This window comes from Xyrauchen texanus, chromosome 18, assembly GCF_025860055.1.
Source record: "Xyrauchen texanus isolate HMW12.3.18 chromosome 18, RBS_HiC_50CHRs, whole genome shotgun sequence".
In the NCBI taxonomy this organism is placed as follows: domain Eukaryota; kingdom Metazoa; phylum Chordata; class Actinopteri; order Cypriniformes; family Catostomidae; genus Xyrauchen; species Xyrauchen texanus.
In genome coordinates this window covers 33,799,952-33,815,553 of record NC_068293.1, presented here as the reverse complement: position 1 = coordinate 33,815,553, position 15,602 = coordinate 33,799,952, and the positions used below count along the sequence as shown (strand labels likewise).

General features: G+C 36.3%; 1 protein-coding gene across 1 annotated transcript in view; it reads right to left on the bottom strand.

Annotated features, from left to right (window-relative positions):
* LOC127658543 (solute carrier family 49 member 4-like) overlaps positions 1 to 9,617 on the bottom strand; it is a 60,383-nt gene extending 50,766 nt beyond the window's left edge. Inside the window, exons 1-2 of the mRNA XM_052147890.1 lie at positions 9,187 to 9,617; positions 6,790 to 6,883 (exon numbers count right to left, since the gene is read on the bottom strand). Coding sequence (XP_052003850.1) covers positions 6,790 to 6,883; positions 9,187 to 9,481 — 389 coding nt within the window. The 5' untranslated portion in view covers positions 9,482 to 9,617. The remainder of the gene's footprint in view (positions 1 to 6,789; positions 6,884 to 9,186) is intronic.
* Between the last annotated feature and the right edge of the window lie 5,985 nt (positions 9,618 to 15,602).

The window sequence follows — 15,602 nt, the reverse complement described above, 5'->3', positions numbered from 1 at the left end:
AATTCCATTCTGAATTGATTCTGGTGGCTTATTTTAATTAAGCAATAAGGTACAAGAGGGCCAAAATATAGTCAGCTAAATTGTGTTGTTAGGCACAATGCTGAAATGCCTGCAACCTAGCAATGATAATATAGGTTTCTACACAATACATATTTATGGTTACAATATTAACAATGGAAGTTTACTTAAAGCATCCGATTGTTTCTTCTTCTTGTCTTCAGAAGACTTTGAATATGACGCACAAGCCACATTGAAAATCTTTATGATACTTTTAGGTATTTTTAAGCTAAGTGAGGTGCTATCCACTGACATTGGATAGAAAAGACAGCCTAAGATATTCATTTAAACATCTTTGCTTTTTGTTTTGCATTAAACATATTCATTCTTTCATTTTTGGGTGAACTATCCTTTTAAGTATAAAAACTTGCAAAAGTGTCCCGTGTGACCCTCCATGCAATCTTTCCTCGGATGATGATCAGATAATGTGGTAACCATAAATCTGAAATAAAGTGAGAGATGAAAAAGGAGCAATGAGTCTTGCACATGCAGAAACGTGAGGGCAGGGGAGGGGTGGTGATTTAGCGTTAGATGATTCTCATCTAGCATTGATCTGGCAAGGACAATGTCAGGGAGGAGTCTCTGTGCTTTCTAATGAAACTGCTCGCCTAACAGAATTTGAATGCAAATTATATAGCCTGCATGATTGGTACCTAACTTAAATCAGAGCAAAAAGTAACTGAATAACATTATAAATGGATTGCTTTATACTGACCAAAAGAGTCTAATCATGCTAAAAGTTAAAAATAGGAACAAACCTAGAATAAAAGAGGGACAAGAGGGACTTTAAAACATGTTGCAGATTTGAAGTAAATGTGTGCTTATGTTTATTTACTCAAGGGCTACCTGAATATTTTGTTCAGTTTGGCTTGCAAGGAAGGAACATAGTCAGTGAAGCTAATTCTTGATTTATTTGACTCTGATGTCATATAAACCATTTTACCACTGCAATATGCACCACTGGACTATAGATCTAACCAAGGCATTTACACGGCAAGGCTTAATGCACACATCCAATCATTTCACCATATCCAATTTTTTTGGTCTTGCCCTTTCACATTTACTTACGACATAACCAAATGTTTACATTATTTACCGGCCAAAATGCTCTGCTCTTTTCTAGTAGTAGTCCTAATAAGTGATTAAAATGAAAGGCAAAGAGCATGCCACTATTTCACATGCCATTGTTCTTCTATTAACATCACAAGAATAGCCTACAATTAATTCTTCAAAAGAGAGGACTACTCACAAAGGCAAGACTTTTTTACACGTAAGAATTCCCATTTCACATTTGGCTCAGATTTGATGCGTAAAAATCCAATCTCATAAGTGTTTTTTCCGTTTATATGCAAGCAACAAGATCTGATCTGTGCTAGACATCAGTGAAAATAAAAAATCGGAGTAGGTTGACAAGTGTAAATGCAGCCTTAGTGACTCGTCAAGGCAAAGACAACAATCATAAATTTGACAAACACACAGGAGCAGCCCTCAATCAGTCCTTGCTTTCTATTGGAATACATCAGCTCTGACGGTCACAATGGCTGTTGATTTGAGAACAATCATTAGCATTTGTAATCACACAGGATTGTACAAAAATTGATTTTCTTCATCCATCTGCCATGATTGCAGTAAAATAGGCCTTCTGACAACAAACCAAAGCCTTCACAGGGGTACAACAATAAGGAATGTTTTTTTCAGCAGGCCTGGTCGATTTCTACTTGCACAACAAAACTTTCCACTGTGTAACACAAATCATTTAATAAAAACATTTTAAACAAGTAAAGCTAATGTAACCCTAAGACAGTAATACATTCATAAACGTTTGCATGAAAATGATGGTACACTGTGCAAAATATGAATTGTTTGTATTGTAATTTAACCTATTCTAACTGATGCTTTAAGACAATCATAAGTTATTCTTGCAATTTCAACAAAACCTCAACTATGTCAGCCAGCTCAATAACAATACTTGTCACATGTGAATATGGCAACAGTAGGTCAAAATTTCTGCTGCTGAAATCGGTCTGTGATAATGGAAATTCAAACCACTGCCCCCAGTGTTGCATTTTTAGTTGTAAATTATGTTATACAGTCAACAGGAACACATTTTCTTTTATTAACCATACACCCTAACCAAAACACCAACCCTAAACCTACCCGCCGGTGGAGTAAAAATGTAATTTTGGAGGGATAATGTAACCTCCAAATGCAACACAATTACATACTGGTTTTCATGGGACCAGAACTCATGTCTCTGAATTTTTTATTTCTCAACCTAAGAATGCAATCAAAATCAACTCATACTTTATGCCATAATATATACAACTAGGACTATAACAGAATATTAAGAAATCAGATGTTGCAAATAAAAAACAACAACAGAATAAGTCATGATGAGGGCGTTTTTGCCCTCACATTTTTTATTTTGGGGACATTTTTGTGGCTTCCACGAAAACAGAACAAACATATTGATGACACATATTTCTGTCCAATCAAATGCTCTCTGAATCTCCCTCCCCCTAGTACCACCTGCAACATCTAGCATGTCGAAAATCATGGTTTATGGCTGTCACATAAACTAAAGCCTTGAGTCTTGACTATGCCTTCAATATGTCCTGCTCAATCATCGTTTCAAAAGGAAATTCAACAACATAGAAAAATGCACATGAAATGCAGAATGTGTCTTTATTGTTGGGCCATGTTTGATCTAATAAAGATTTATGTTATTAAGAGCAACTTTTGTAAAAATTCAAATATTTTACAAATATTTTGAGAAATACTTCAACAGGACTGATTTGAATTGTTTCCCATGGTATTCCCAAAGCAAAAACATGCTTCCATAATAAGCTGTAAAAAAAAATTGCAATTAAATACAGCCTGATTGTATAGCTTCTGGCTTAAACCCTGGAAAGTAGCTTTTTTAGATCCGAATGGCCCACAATGCGTCACTTGCTATGTCAGATGCACATCTCTTTAATCAGAATCCTTTCACACTTTTTTAATGCAGGTGCTGACACCTAGTGGTAGTTTTGATATTCCCCTCTTCATTCTATTCACAGAACAAGGGAGAGAAGATGCTGAAGTCACAGGGTCATATTGCATGACGTGTATGACCTCCTACATCCTAACACCTTTTAGGTATCTGCCACCCTAGCTGAACCAAAGGTTTTTAATAGCTCTCCATAAACCCAAGTTTTACTGCTTATGCAAGTATCTGATGACTCCGGCACTGTGAATCATGAGGTCTGTGAATCAGTCCTAAACAGTCCTGTGTTATTTTCACACCAGGTGTACCTCTACAATTGAGCATACAGTATATACACATACACATTTCCAGTAAACTCAATGTGAGATTTGCCCATTATTTTTACAAAGAAGGAAAAAAGTCTACTAAACTGGGTTCTCACTCTTTTTTCAAGGACGTTTCAAGGAAACTTAATATGCCCAACAAGTGTAACATTTAACATAAATTAACACTGCCACAGTGTGATTATTAATCACTGCACATGTAATTAAATAAATACATAGCCTGTATGTGCTGCGCACTTCAAAGTCAATTCAGTCCGTGTTTTCCACATACTACATATGTAACCAATACTGACGTTTTTAAGTGGACCGGGTACGGGTTTCACAAGCACGATCCAAATCCGATCATGTGTGTTAGTCATGTTCGTTACTGTCAAGCTCAAAAAAATGACATAAAAGACTTGCGATAGCTTTGTGAATCGCAAAAGGCTGTGTTAAGTAAATATGCAGTATGTATGCATGCAAAGTTCGTTTTAGTGAATGGTGCTGCTCTGTTAACACATATCAGAGCGGCTATTTTGAACCCCTCAAAGCTCGCTGCTATTTTCATACATGAGCACTACTCACTAACAACACTTCAGATGTAGATGTTCAATAGTTTGGTAATAGTTTGGTTCACGCATTTTACCAGAATTTACCAGCAAATTAATCTATGGACAAGCCAACATACAGACATTTACATGACTTCCTAGAATGTTCCAACCATCAAAATAAAAGCCAGAGAGTTTTAAATTTAAAGGTTCACGGCTGAAATATATTAATGTTATATTTTTGTTAATTCTAAAAGTCACTAATAATAACAATGTATTCTACATTTACATTTCTACATTTGGCAGGTGCTTTTATACAAAGCGACTTACAGTGCACTTAATACAGGGACAATCCCCCCGGAGCAACCTGGAGTTAAGTGCCTTGCTCAAGGACACAATGGTGGTGGCTGTGGGGATCGAACCAGCGACCTTTTGCTTAACAGTTTAGTGCTTTAGCCTTAGGCCATTACAAATTACAACACTATTGAATGGGTTCCAAAAAATAACTGTGAATGAAAAGTGGACTTATATCCTATAACAACTAAAGTAGACAACAACAACAACAAAAAAAAAAAGAGATTTGAACCATTTAAACAATTTTGATGCTACATTATCCAGTAGACTATAACAATAATGTTTTTCTTAATAGGCTATTCATTTACATTGAAATAATGTGTAGTTAGAGGTTTGGGTTTCTTTTCATTTAAAAGAGGACCCCAATTAATTCCAAACAGTGAGGAATAGATATTGTAAGCTGATTATGAAAACAATAACAACGGACATGTAGAGAAAAAATTATATTGGTGCATCCCTATTTTGTGCTATATCAATGCTTCAACTATTTTGTCAGAGAAAAGCAGAAATTACAGCAGATAACCAGAGAAAGTATATGAAGTATTTGTTCACTACAGTTAACCATTGACGTTGTTCCACAATGTGCAGCCGCAGGCAGTTACAAAACTAAACAAATGTGTATTTGACTCCTATTCTGAGTCCCAATTTTTTTTAATGTTTTTGTACATGTAACGAAAAACTTCTTAGAAACACAGTTGAACAGTTCTATTATACTTAAATATTTATATTCCATAACATTTAGGTATTTTTCTAATTTTCCATAACTTTTCCATGACAGGAAAACTGCATTGCAAAATTCCAGGTTTTCCAGGATGCGTGGGTACCCTGTTTTAGTGTGTTGTTGCGAAGTACATATAAAGTGTGTATAAGCTGCATCTGGCCTTCAAAATGTTAAACACAATATAGAGATCACTCATTTAATAGACATGACACATAAAGTGCCATTTTGCTGAAATCAGCTATTATATTAACAGTCACTTTGTGATGACTGCTTGCAGTGAACATTTGTTTCAATGTGCTTCTTGGAGAATATATAAATATATAACAATGAACATATCCTCTGCGGTTTCTCTCATGCAACATTTCTAAAAAGCTTTACTTGTTTTACATCAAGCAAATGCACTCTAGAACACAGTATATAACTGATAAGGTGAACGAACACATTTCTGTCTGTTCTAGAATCGTGGGAGCTCTCAAACCAAAGCGAATTAGTCTTATTTTAATCCATTAATTAACTTAATAAGCAAACATAAAAAAATAAACATATCTATGAGAAAAACTGAAACTTGAGCAAAGTTTGAAAAGTCCTTTGATTCCATACTATTCCAGTAACAAAGTTCATTTCACCAGCCCTTCTACCAATACACTTCCAATGTACAATAATGTTTTAATAAAAAAGTGTTATGACAGCCAATTACACAGTTAAGAGAGCACATCTGCATGAATAGTGTATTTTCAGAAGCCCACAATCAGAAAACCCATTCTCTAAATATAATGAACCCACAAGATTTATCCCAAAGTAGTGTTATAATGTAGCTTTACATCATGTGTGAAAATAAATATATAAAACAGCTAGTCAAATTACCAACATGAACAACTATCATATGTTCTTGTTAGAAAAATTTGATAAATAATAAATAAAATAACAGGGTTTGTTTCCTTTTCTCAAAACTGCAATGGCTGCAATGAGAAGTTTCCTATAGCTATTTCTTTATGCGCTGATGTTATTCATGTGCAAGTGAAAAGGCTTAGAGAGATAAGAAAGAGTGCGAGAAAAGAGGACACAAAGCACAATAGAGGACGGAAACATTCAATTTTTCAGGTAAAAGACTCCTAATCTAATGCGAACAGTGCGCCACAATCCTGTTAGAGTGTTCCACCAATATGTATTAAAGCAAATAAAAAGGTCACATTTTTAAAACCGTTCAACTCTGTTGCAGAAGTCTTTGGGGGTTAAAAAGAGTAGCAAAGCTGTGCAACCATTGAAGAAAAGATTATTGTATTCTTCATACATGGCATATGTGTGGGCAGATAATTTCAGACATATTTCAATATCTACAGCATTGTACTATATCTCAAAAGCCATAACCATACAATTATATAATTGGGAAACAAAACATCCAACTCAGACTGCCAATACTGTTTGCGATGTGCAAATTTAGTACTTAAAACAGTCAGGGAAAGAAATGTTTCTTCTAACTAAAATTGTCAATAATATGTCACACCAGTCTAAAGTGCCTTTGTTGCCAACACTGTGCACATTAATGCTACAACACTAATAGAATCTTTAGCAATGATGATTAATGATGATTTTAGTTGATTTTGTGCAAAACATATTCAAGAAAGAGTCCTCAAATACATCTTTCCTCTATCTTTTAGATTTAGTATGTAACAAATGCTTGTTGGGCAATGCAAGATGTTTGAAGTATATTCTATTATTGCATAATAATTGTATTATTACACAATTTACCAGGAACCTGTATGCAGTAATAGCCTAATCCAAAAGTTTTTGCTGAAAAGCTGATATATAGCGGAGTCTTACCAACGTCTATACTGCAGGTCTCTGAGGGGTACACATCTTAACACTGCGCCCAGCACCATGAAGAACGCTGACAGCAGCAGAGACGCTCGCAAACCTTTGGCACAAGATGGAGAGGAAGGAAAGAAGAGATTTTATAAAGATAGAATATCTTGTTCTACCCCCATTATACCAGTACATTATGCAGTCCTGTCTTCTAGCTTATTAGTTAAACAAAATAAAGGAAAAGTGTGTAATTTCTGCAGCACTAGTTGGGGTTCTAAAACAACCATTTTCTCATAGCAGCGCAGAGACATACTTTTAAACCTCTTTGGTGAAATAATTGTATGAATGGCTCAGTTATAGTTGTCTCTGTGTATTAAATTGGGGTGGGAGAAAGCATTTTAACAACTAAATAATTACATCACTTTTAAAGAATATGGGTTTACCATTCAGTTTTCAACCAAGAATTAATATGATGTATTGGGTGAAAAAATCAATGAATTTCCAGGGGGCATATTTAAGCTCTTTCCACTGTATGATTTTCACTGGATTTGTGCATCAAATCAGAAACTTGAAGTAAAAAAAAAACTTTGAGTTTAATATAGAAACTGTGGCCCGTGCTTTTTGGCAGACATGGTTTTTACAGCCTGTGGCAATCACCTCCGTGTTGAGAATAAAAGGGAAGGTGAAATGCTGCCATTCAAGATAAAGAGCAAAAATGTAGTTGGAAGATTTTGCTTGTTACATTTCCACTAAACCTGAAATGAAACATAGGCTGCAAGTTTATTTTATCATCTGTGGTATATTTCTCAGCAAATTAGTAAAACAATTTAAACTCAAAACAACATTTTATATACTTATTTGATAAGAAGCAATGTAATAAGTGGGATAATGTACAGTCAATCTGTAGCTATCGCAAAATAAACCCCTTCAGGGTGATACAACAGCCATTCCACCAGTTTTATGTTCTGTGAAATTCTATTTTAGAGTCATTACCCCAATGATAAAAAATAATGCAGGTTATAATAAAGACAATAATCAAAGCTTCCAGATCTCATGTGAAGTTTATTAACTAGCAGAAAAAGGAACTGACATTTCATAATGTGTGTGTTCCTTAAAATATGAAACTTATGAATCATTATTTAAATCAGTGTGGTAATGATATGGCTACATGTTGCACAAATTGAAAGCATTTTTTTAAGTTACCTTGAGAAATTAATACATTTAGAAATATAACTCTATGAGCAAATCGAGTAGAAAACAAAAATCACATTTGTCAGACATTAATTGTTTAATGTGAACTTTTTTCTTATAAAATTCACATTTCAGGAATCAAGGTTAATTAATAACCAAGGTCAATATCTACAGCAGATTAGCCTTTATATATAGGCTAATACAAATTAATTATACCAAATAAGATGGTGTACACAAACTTGAATTTAAATGTACATGTATTTTACACAATATTTACACTAAAACAAATTATGAAACCAGAAATTAGATTTCTGTTGAAACTGACACTAGACAGAACGATCAGGCACAGTTACAGGACAAAGCTGATAATTGGTCGATAATATGTTAATCACTGTGATAGGCATAATAATAACAACAGACCCCAAAACCTCTCAACATCACAGAGAGTTATATAATGCATACTGTATATTGTTAATTGTCAATAAGCTAATATCAGTTATAATACATTTTAAGACATCTAATTAACTCCCATTTAATCATCATATATCCCTTTATTTCAATTTCCAATTTCATTTGGGACTCTAAGGCTGTATTTCCCACACCTTAGCAACTCAATAAGTTGTTCAAGTAAGTATGAATACCAAAAAACACATCTATTGACAGCAGGCTTACATGACAACTTGTGTCATATGATGCAAGGGAACTGGTTTTGTGGTATAACATGTGACATGATCAGCTAGCTTTTTTATGATTATTTTATTTCACCTGCAAATGAGTCATTCTGTGTAGTGTTATTCAGCTAAGCACAAGTAACCCACATAAAGCATATTAAACATTGTATGCCTGACAAAATGCTATCCAAAAGTACTTGATGCATCATCACTTTCCCCATTCAAGTATATGTTGAATTTATGTTGTTATTAAAAAAGAAATACAACACAAAAACTAGGACAGTTATAAAGTTTGAATGTACCATTACACTTTGTATAGACATGGCAATTGTTTTACAACATGAATTTGTGACTCACAATGTTTGTAATCATGTGAGATTTAATTCAAATAAGTAATCATCTGAGTAGGTGCATCATCAGTTGATGATGATCCCTGGCCTAAACATAAATGGATTTGTCTAAATATGATCAGCATGTACAATTGGGCCCAATTTGCCTGCATTAATAAGTGTTTTGCCATGATACTGTCTGGAATAAGAACCAAACAACTCACCTTTCTTATCCATCAGCCACATAAACAGTAGCCAGGGCAGGTATCCCACTGGACCCCACAGCACCAGCACTGCAATATCCGTTGAGGAGAACTCGAAAACATGTTTGGCTGAGTTCTGGATCGGTCCCCAGGTGTTCCACACCAGCCCTTGCATGAAACCCAACAGTGAAAACATGGTGAGAACAAACCATCTTCTCCCATACACTCTGCTGAAAACCGGCGAAGTGTTTATCGCTGGCTGGGCTGGAACCAGCAAAGGTTCCCTTTCCCTTTCGGTGCTTTCAACGGCACCCATTGAACAGACGCGGTATCACGTTTTAAAAAATGTCTTGATGCGACCAAGCAAAGACTAAAACATTAAACATTAAAAACTGGGACTGTCGGTCATATCTCAAGTGCTTAGTGAAATAAAAACAACCGATGACACTGAGCCAAAACCTAAACTCGAATGCGCATGCGCTGATTCGGGACGCAAACGACGTCTGTGTGAAACTGAGCGTGACTGTTCTCCATATTGGATCAAATAATTCGTTCAAATAAAGGCGCTTCAGATTTTCTTTGGAGTCAAAATGGCGTCTGTTTCAGACCCCACATGTTGTTGAGAAACGTCAGAGTATTTTCACGTGAGTTTTGTTTACTAGCCAGATAAGGGACTGGATGTAAGCGCTCATTAATGCGAATCTGTCTTGCCCTTGTAGAGAGGACACAAATCTAAATAATTTTATAAAGTTACCGTGGTACAGTACACTTAGCGCCTATAAAGTTATAAACAGCACTGTCCAAAAAGTTAACTTCACATGTAATCTTTTTTTTTTGTCAAGTCTATTTGTAGTTGTCAGAATACTATCCGCGGAGTCTTGATCAAGTAGTACATTATTTTGTGTCATTAGTTATTTAGTAAGTATAGTAAGTCATGATCATATGTTCCTTAGAGTGATGAGTTAATGGTGATTTTTGGTGATTGAATCACATATGATCAGCGCTAAATACAGGTCTAAACGGGGAATAAAACTTGTGTGATCGGATCACAAAACCACATACATATGTGGTCAAAAACATATCTGAACGCATCACATTTGTGGTGTAAACGTTAATCCGCCCTGTATGCGTCCCGGTCTCGTGCCGAATTTTGACTCCCTATCCTTGTGTTAAGGGTAAGATGTAGAAATGGGCTTTAACGGTATGGACCAATGACGGTTGGGGTTAGGGATGCTTTGGGGATAAGGGCCAATCAGGTGGCGGGGAGTCAGAATTTGGCAGGGATTCAAATTTTGGCATAACAACAGCAAATAATAATATTTAATAACTTCATTGTTACACGTTGTGTGTCACCAAATTCAGTTCACACATCAGTGGCCTCCTGCTGGTTATCCTACAACACTTAGTTTGGAAAAAAAAGCTTTTGGATAATTTTGAGGATTTTTTAATAGGAAAAATACTAAATAACTTCACATCAGTGGCCTCCTGCTGTTTATACTACAACACTTAGTATGGAAAAATGTGCTTTTGCAATTCATGTGTTGAGCACTTCATACAAATTTAGCAGTAAGTACTTTTTCAGTTTCAAAGAATGATTTCTGTTCCTTGTGTGGAAATGAGGACCTGCCCAAAACTGTTGATGCTGTTTTGGTGAGACTTAATGTTTAATTGTTTTAAACCATCAATACAGTAGATAATCTGAATAGTGCATAATCTATAAATAATCTGGAGTGAAATTCCAGGGATAACATTAAAGTAATCAAATATTCTATACTTCTATGCATTACAGGATTCCTAAAGTTAACATATTCTTAATATGTTTAATGTATTTATCCCCATTTAGATTCAGTGTGGAACTTGTGCAAGATGCTTTCACATACAGTGCCTTGGAATGACAGCAGCACAAATACCAAAAAAGGTATCTCTTGGTATTGAGTGTTGTGCAACAAAACTAACTAAAGAGGCCATAGGAGAGTTTGGTTATCTCTTAATAGAGTTAGTGAAAATTTTCATCCCTATAAAAATTTCCCATGATTATGCAAAGGCATTTTTTCCCCATACTAAGTGTTGTAGTATAAACAGCAGTAGGTCGCTGATGTGTGAAATGAATTTGGTGACACTACAATGTGTAACAGTGAAGTTATTAAATATTTTTCTAATAAAAAATTCTCAAAATTATGCAAAAACAGAAACGGCAAAATAAAAGCTCGATTTAAATGGGCATGTGTTTTTGCTGAAATATCACACTTGTTGTGTCCTGGGAAATTGTGCCTTGAAAAGAGTGGGAACCCTAGAATGTTAACTTAAAGTGAAACTGGATCATTTTGCATTCATCCCGGCGTTAATTACATTTCTGTATTCACTTACATTTAACTTAGTTGAATATTAAAATTGTATTAGAATTTGAAGTGCTTAACACAGTACTTAGTTGAATATCTCCTCTAGACCAGCACGTACTACACCACCCAGCCCCTGGCTGTCTGACGTCCTTCGTGAACATCGGACTGATCTCAGGGCAGCTGAGAGGAGATGGCGGAAATCTAAAGATCCAGCTGGTCTAGGTAAATATCTGCTTCTGCTTGCAACTTTTTCAGATAACGTTAAAACTGCAAAAACTTCATATTACCAGACCAAGATCAACAGAACCATAGACACTCGTAGCTTGTTTAGAACATTTAACACACTTCTCTGCCCTCCCCCTCCACCACCTGACACATCACTGACAGCAGATATCTTCGCCACATTTTTTACTAATAAGGTTACAGCCATCAGCAATACATTCACTGCACCACACCCTGTCAAACACCTGGCTCCTGTATGCAACTCTTCTTTCTCTATGTTCTCTCCTTTAACTGACACTGAGGTCTCTAAACTCCTCCTCTCCAACCACCACACAACCTGTTCCCTTGACCCCATTCCATCACACCTTCTCCAGGCCATCTCTCCGTCCATCCTACCGGCACTTACACACATAATTAACACATCTATTCTTGCAGGCACTTTTCCCACTACATTTAAGCAGGCATTTAAGCTGAAAAAACCTGCACTTAACCCCACACAGATAGAACACTACAGACCAGTCTCTCTCATCCCATTCGTGGCAAAAACACTTGAAAGGGCAGTTTTCAATCAGATCTCCGCCTATCTCTCACAGAACAAGCTGCTGGATGACAATCAGTCAGGCTTCAAAAGTGGACACTCCACTGAGACTGCCCTGCTGTCTGTCACTGAGTCGCTGAGACAGGCGAAAGCTGAATCCAGATCATCCGTTCTGATTCTGCTGGACCTTTCTGCTGCCTTTGACACAGTCAACCATCAGATCCTACTCTCCACCCTCTCTAAACTGGGCATCACTGGAACTGTGCTTGACTGGTTCAACTCTTATCTCTCAGAAAGGTCCTTTGAGGTAGCCTGGAGAGGGGAGGTATCCAAGCCACATCAGTTACTTACTGGGGTACCTCAGGGATCAGTGCTTGGGCCACTTCTCTTCTCCATATACACAACATCACTGGGACCCATCATCCAGTCACATGGTTTCTCTTACCACTGCTACGCTGATGACACGCAACTCTACTTGTCTTTCCAGCCCAACGACACTACAGTGACCGCTCGAATCGCTGCCTGTCTGGCAGACATCTCAGCCTGGATGAAGGAACACCACCTTCAACTCAACCCAGCCAAGACCGAACTCCTTGTCTTACCAGCCAACCCTGCTGCTGAATACAACACCGTGCAGCTGAGTCCAACTACAGTTTCACCTTCCAAAACGGTCAGAAATCTAGGGGTAACCATTGATGATGAGCTAAATTTCACAGACCACATCTCAAAGACTGCAAGATCATGTAGATTTACCCTCTACAATATCAGGAAGACCCTTCCTCTCTGTACATGCCACACAACTGCTCGTTCAGTCACTTGTCATAACTAGATAGGACTACTGTAACGCTCTCATTGCAGGCCTTCCTGCATGTGCTATTAGACCTCTCCAAATGATCCAGAATGCAGCAGCACGTCTGGTCTTTAATGAACCTAAGAGAGCACATGTTACACCACTCTTTGTCTCTCTCCACTGGCTGCCGGTTCATGCACGTACTAAATTCAAGGCCCTGATGCTGGCATACAAAACAGTCACTGGGTCTGCTCCAGCATACCTAAAAACATTTATGCAGAGCTACGTTCCCACCAGAAGCCTGCGGTCGGCTAAGGAACGTCGCCTTGTCATACCAAAACAAAGAGGCACCAAAACACTTTCCCGGACTTTCAGTTTCATCATACCACGGTGGTGGAATGACCTTCCCAACTCAATCCGGGAAGCTAACTCACTCTCTATCTTCAAAAAACGGCTAAAAACACATCTTTTCCAAAAGCACTTAACCGGTCACAAAAAAAACCTTATTTACATTTCTTGTTGCACTTAATTCTGTTTTGTATACTATTCTGATGATAGTGAAACTTTGTAATATTTCCTCTTTTGTAAGTCGCTTTGGATAAAAGCGTCTGCCAAATGAATAAATGTAAATGTAACACAGTACGAATCTGATAAATTGTAATATATGATAAACATTTATTTCAAAATATTAGGCTACCAAAAAAAAGCAATTTTCATGTATGTAACATATATTTTTCCAAATACTTGTGGAATTTGAATTTGCATAAATTCTCAGATATATGAACTATAATTTTATATGTTTGTATAAGTCCATATAGGCCCTATAAGATTTCTTTACCAGACAATGTAATAATCGCAAGAGGCCTAATTGTTGAATCCTCATTTGTGTTTTTAGTTTACCTTTGAAAGGTTTTCTTGCATTGTCTCCAGAAAATGAACACAAAATTATTCAAGGGTCTTCCATTAGCCATATCACAGGATTCATCTAAATGTAGGCCTATGGTTTTTTGTGTGTAATTATTATTTTTAGCTTTCTAACTGCATATTCAGTTATTGCGCACTAAAATATTTATATGCAATTGCATTTACATGGTCATTGACACAAATTACAGAGGAATACATTGATGATTTGTGAGTTTTACTGCAAAACAATAAAAAATAGACCTTTTTCGCAGACTGTGATGATGCATTTCTGCCTTATTTAGCAGCGTAAGTCTAGCAAACTTTTTATATTATCTTTTTTTAAATATTGAGTAATTTTATAACATTATGCTTTCTGTTAAATTACCCTGGAATTTGTTTAAAAAAATGAATTATCACAGCTGCGAGGGGGGGGTTTCTATTACAACTTCTGGGAGAGTGACAGTAAATGTGGCATCTTCACCCACCTGACTGTCTTAATCCACTGCTCTCTGTTTGTTTTTTCTTCTAGAAAGTCAATGTAATAGTGGATTTTTTCTTTTGGGCTTGGAGCAAATGTGTAAGCGAAAATAATATTTGCTGTGATCTCCCATTTACTCCCATTCATTGCTGTCGAAGTTTACCCTGCAAACGCTTACTTCCTCGTTCCAAAACCCAGAGTGTGAAAAAGGTCTATAATCAGGAAAAAGAGTGGCGAAATCCTGGAGGGAATGGTATGAAGTAATTTCTCCTTAATTTCATGTGAGTGCCTTTTCAGAATAACCACAGGTGTAGTTCATCTCATAGTTCATAGTGACCCAGTAAGTGTCCAAATACTATTGTTTTATTTTTGAACACTATATAACATTTTGTTTTTCCATTTCATTAAAAGCAAACAAACATATTTTTTGTTAAATATTTTGCTTGAAAACAGTGCCTGTGCTATCTTTCTTTAAAATAAATGATACTTGGTTTGTGTTTATTTCATGCAATGACATTCTTGTATATTTAAGTGTTGTTTAAGTCTCTAAATACTTTTTGGGGCCACTGCATAATATGTTTTTATTATACGATATGCCTCAGTATTATTTATTAAATTTTATTATTATTAAATAAACCTTTTGTCATTGCATGTTTGGTCACAAAATAAAGGAAAATGTCTTTGACTTCTAAAATAAGCTTCATTTAAAAAGAAATACATTGGATTGGACAAACACTATTCTTCTAATTTTCTCCCTCCATCAATCATTCTCTCAGACGTCATCAAGCAGCACATTAACCCATTAGCTTTTCTCCACATGCCAGTTGTGCTTGAGAGCGACCAATTTTTCATAAAGTGTAGCACACAGGGCACTTCAAAGGCATCAGCTTTGATTAATGAATGGAATGGAATGATTATTACTATGTATTCCCTGGCTTCTGAGGATGCTTACCTTTACTTTAACTCTCTGAAGCTGTTTTTTAAGAAAATATATGGCAACACACGGAATAACAACTATGAAGAGCAATTAATCACGCATTGCTGTTTTACTATTCCAATAAATATCCTATGTCATAGCAGTGTCATTCTGCAAACATTTAAGTGCCAATATGCTCCCTGCCAACTAGGGCACCCAGAAAATGTGCAGACATGGGCCTCTCTTAAATG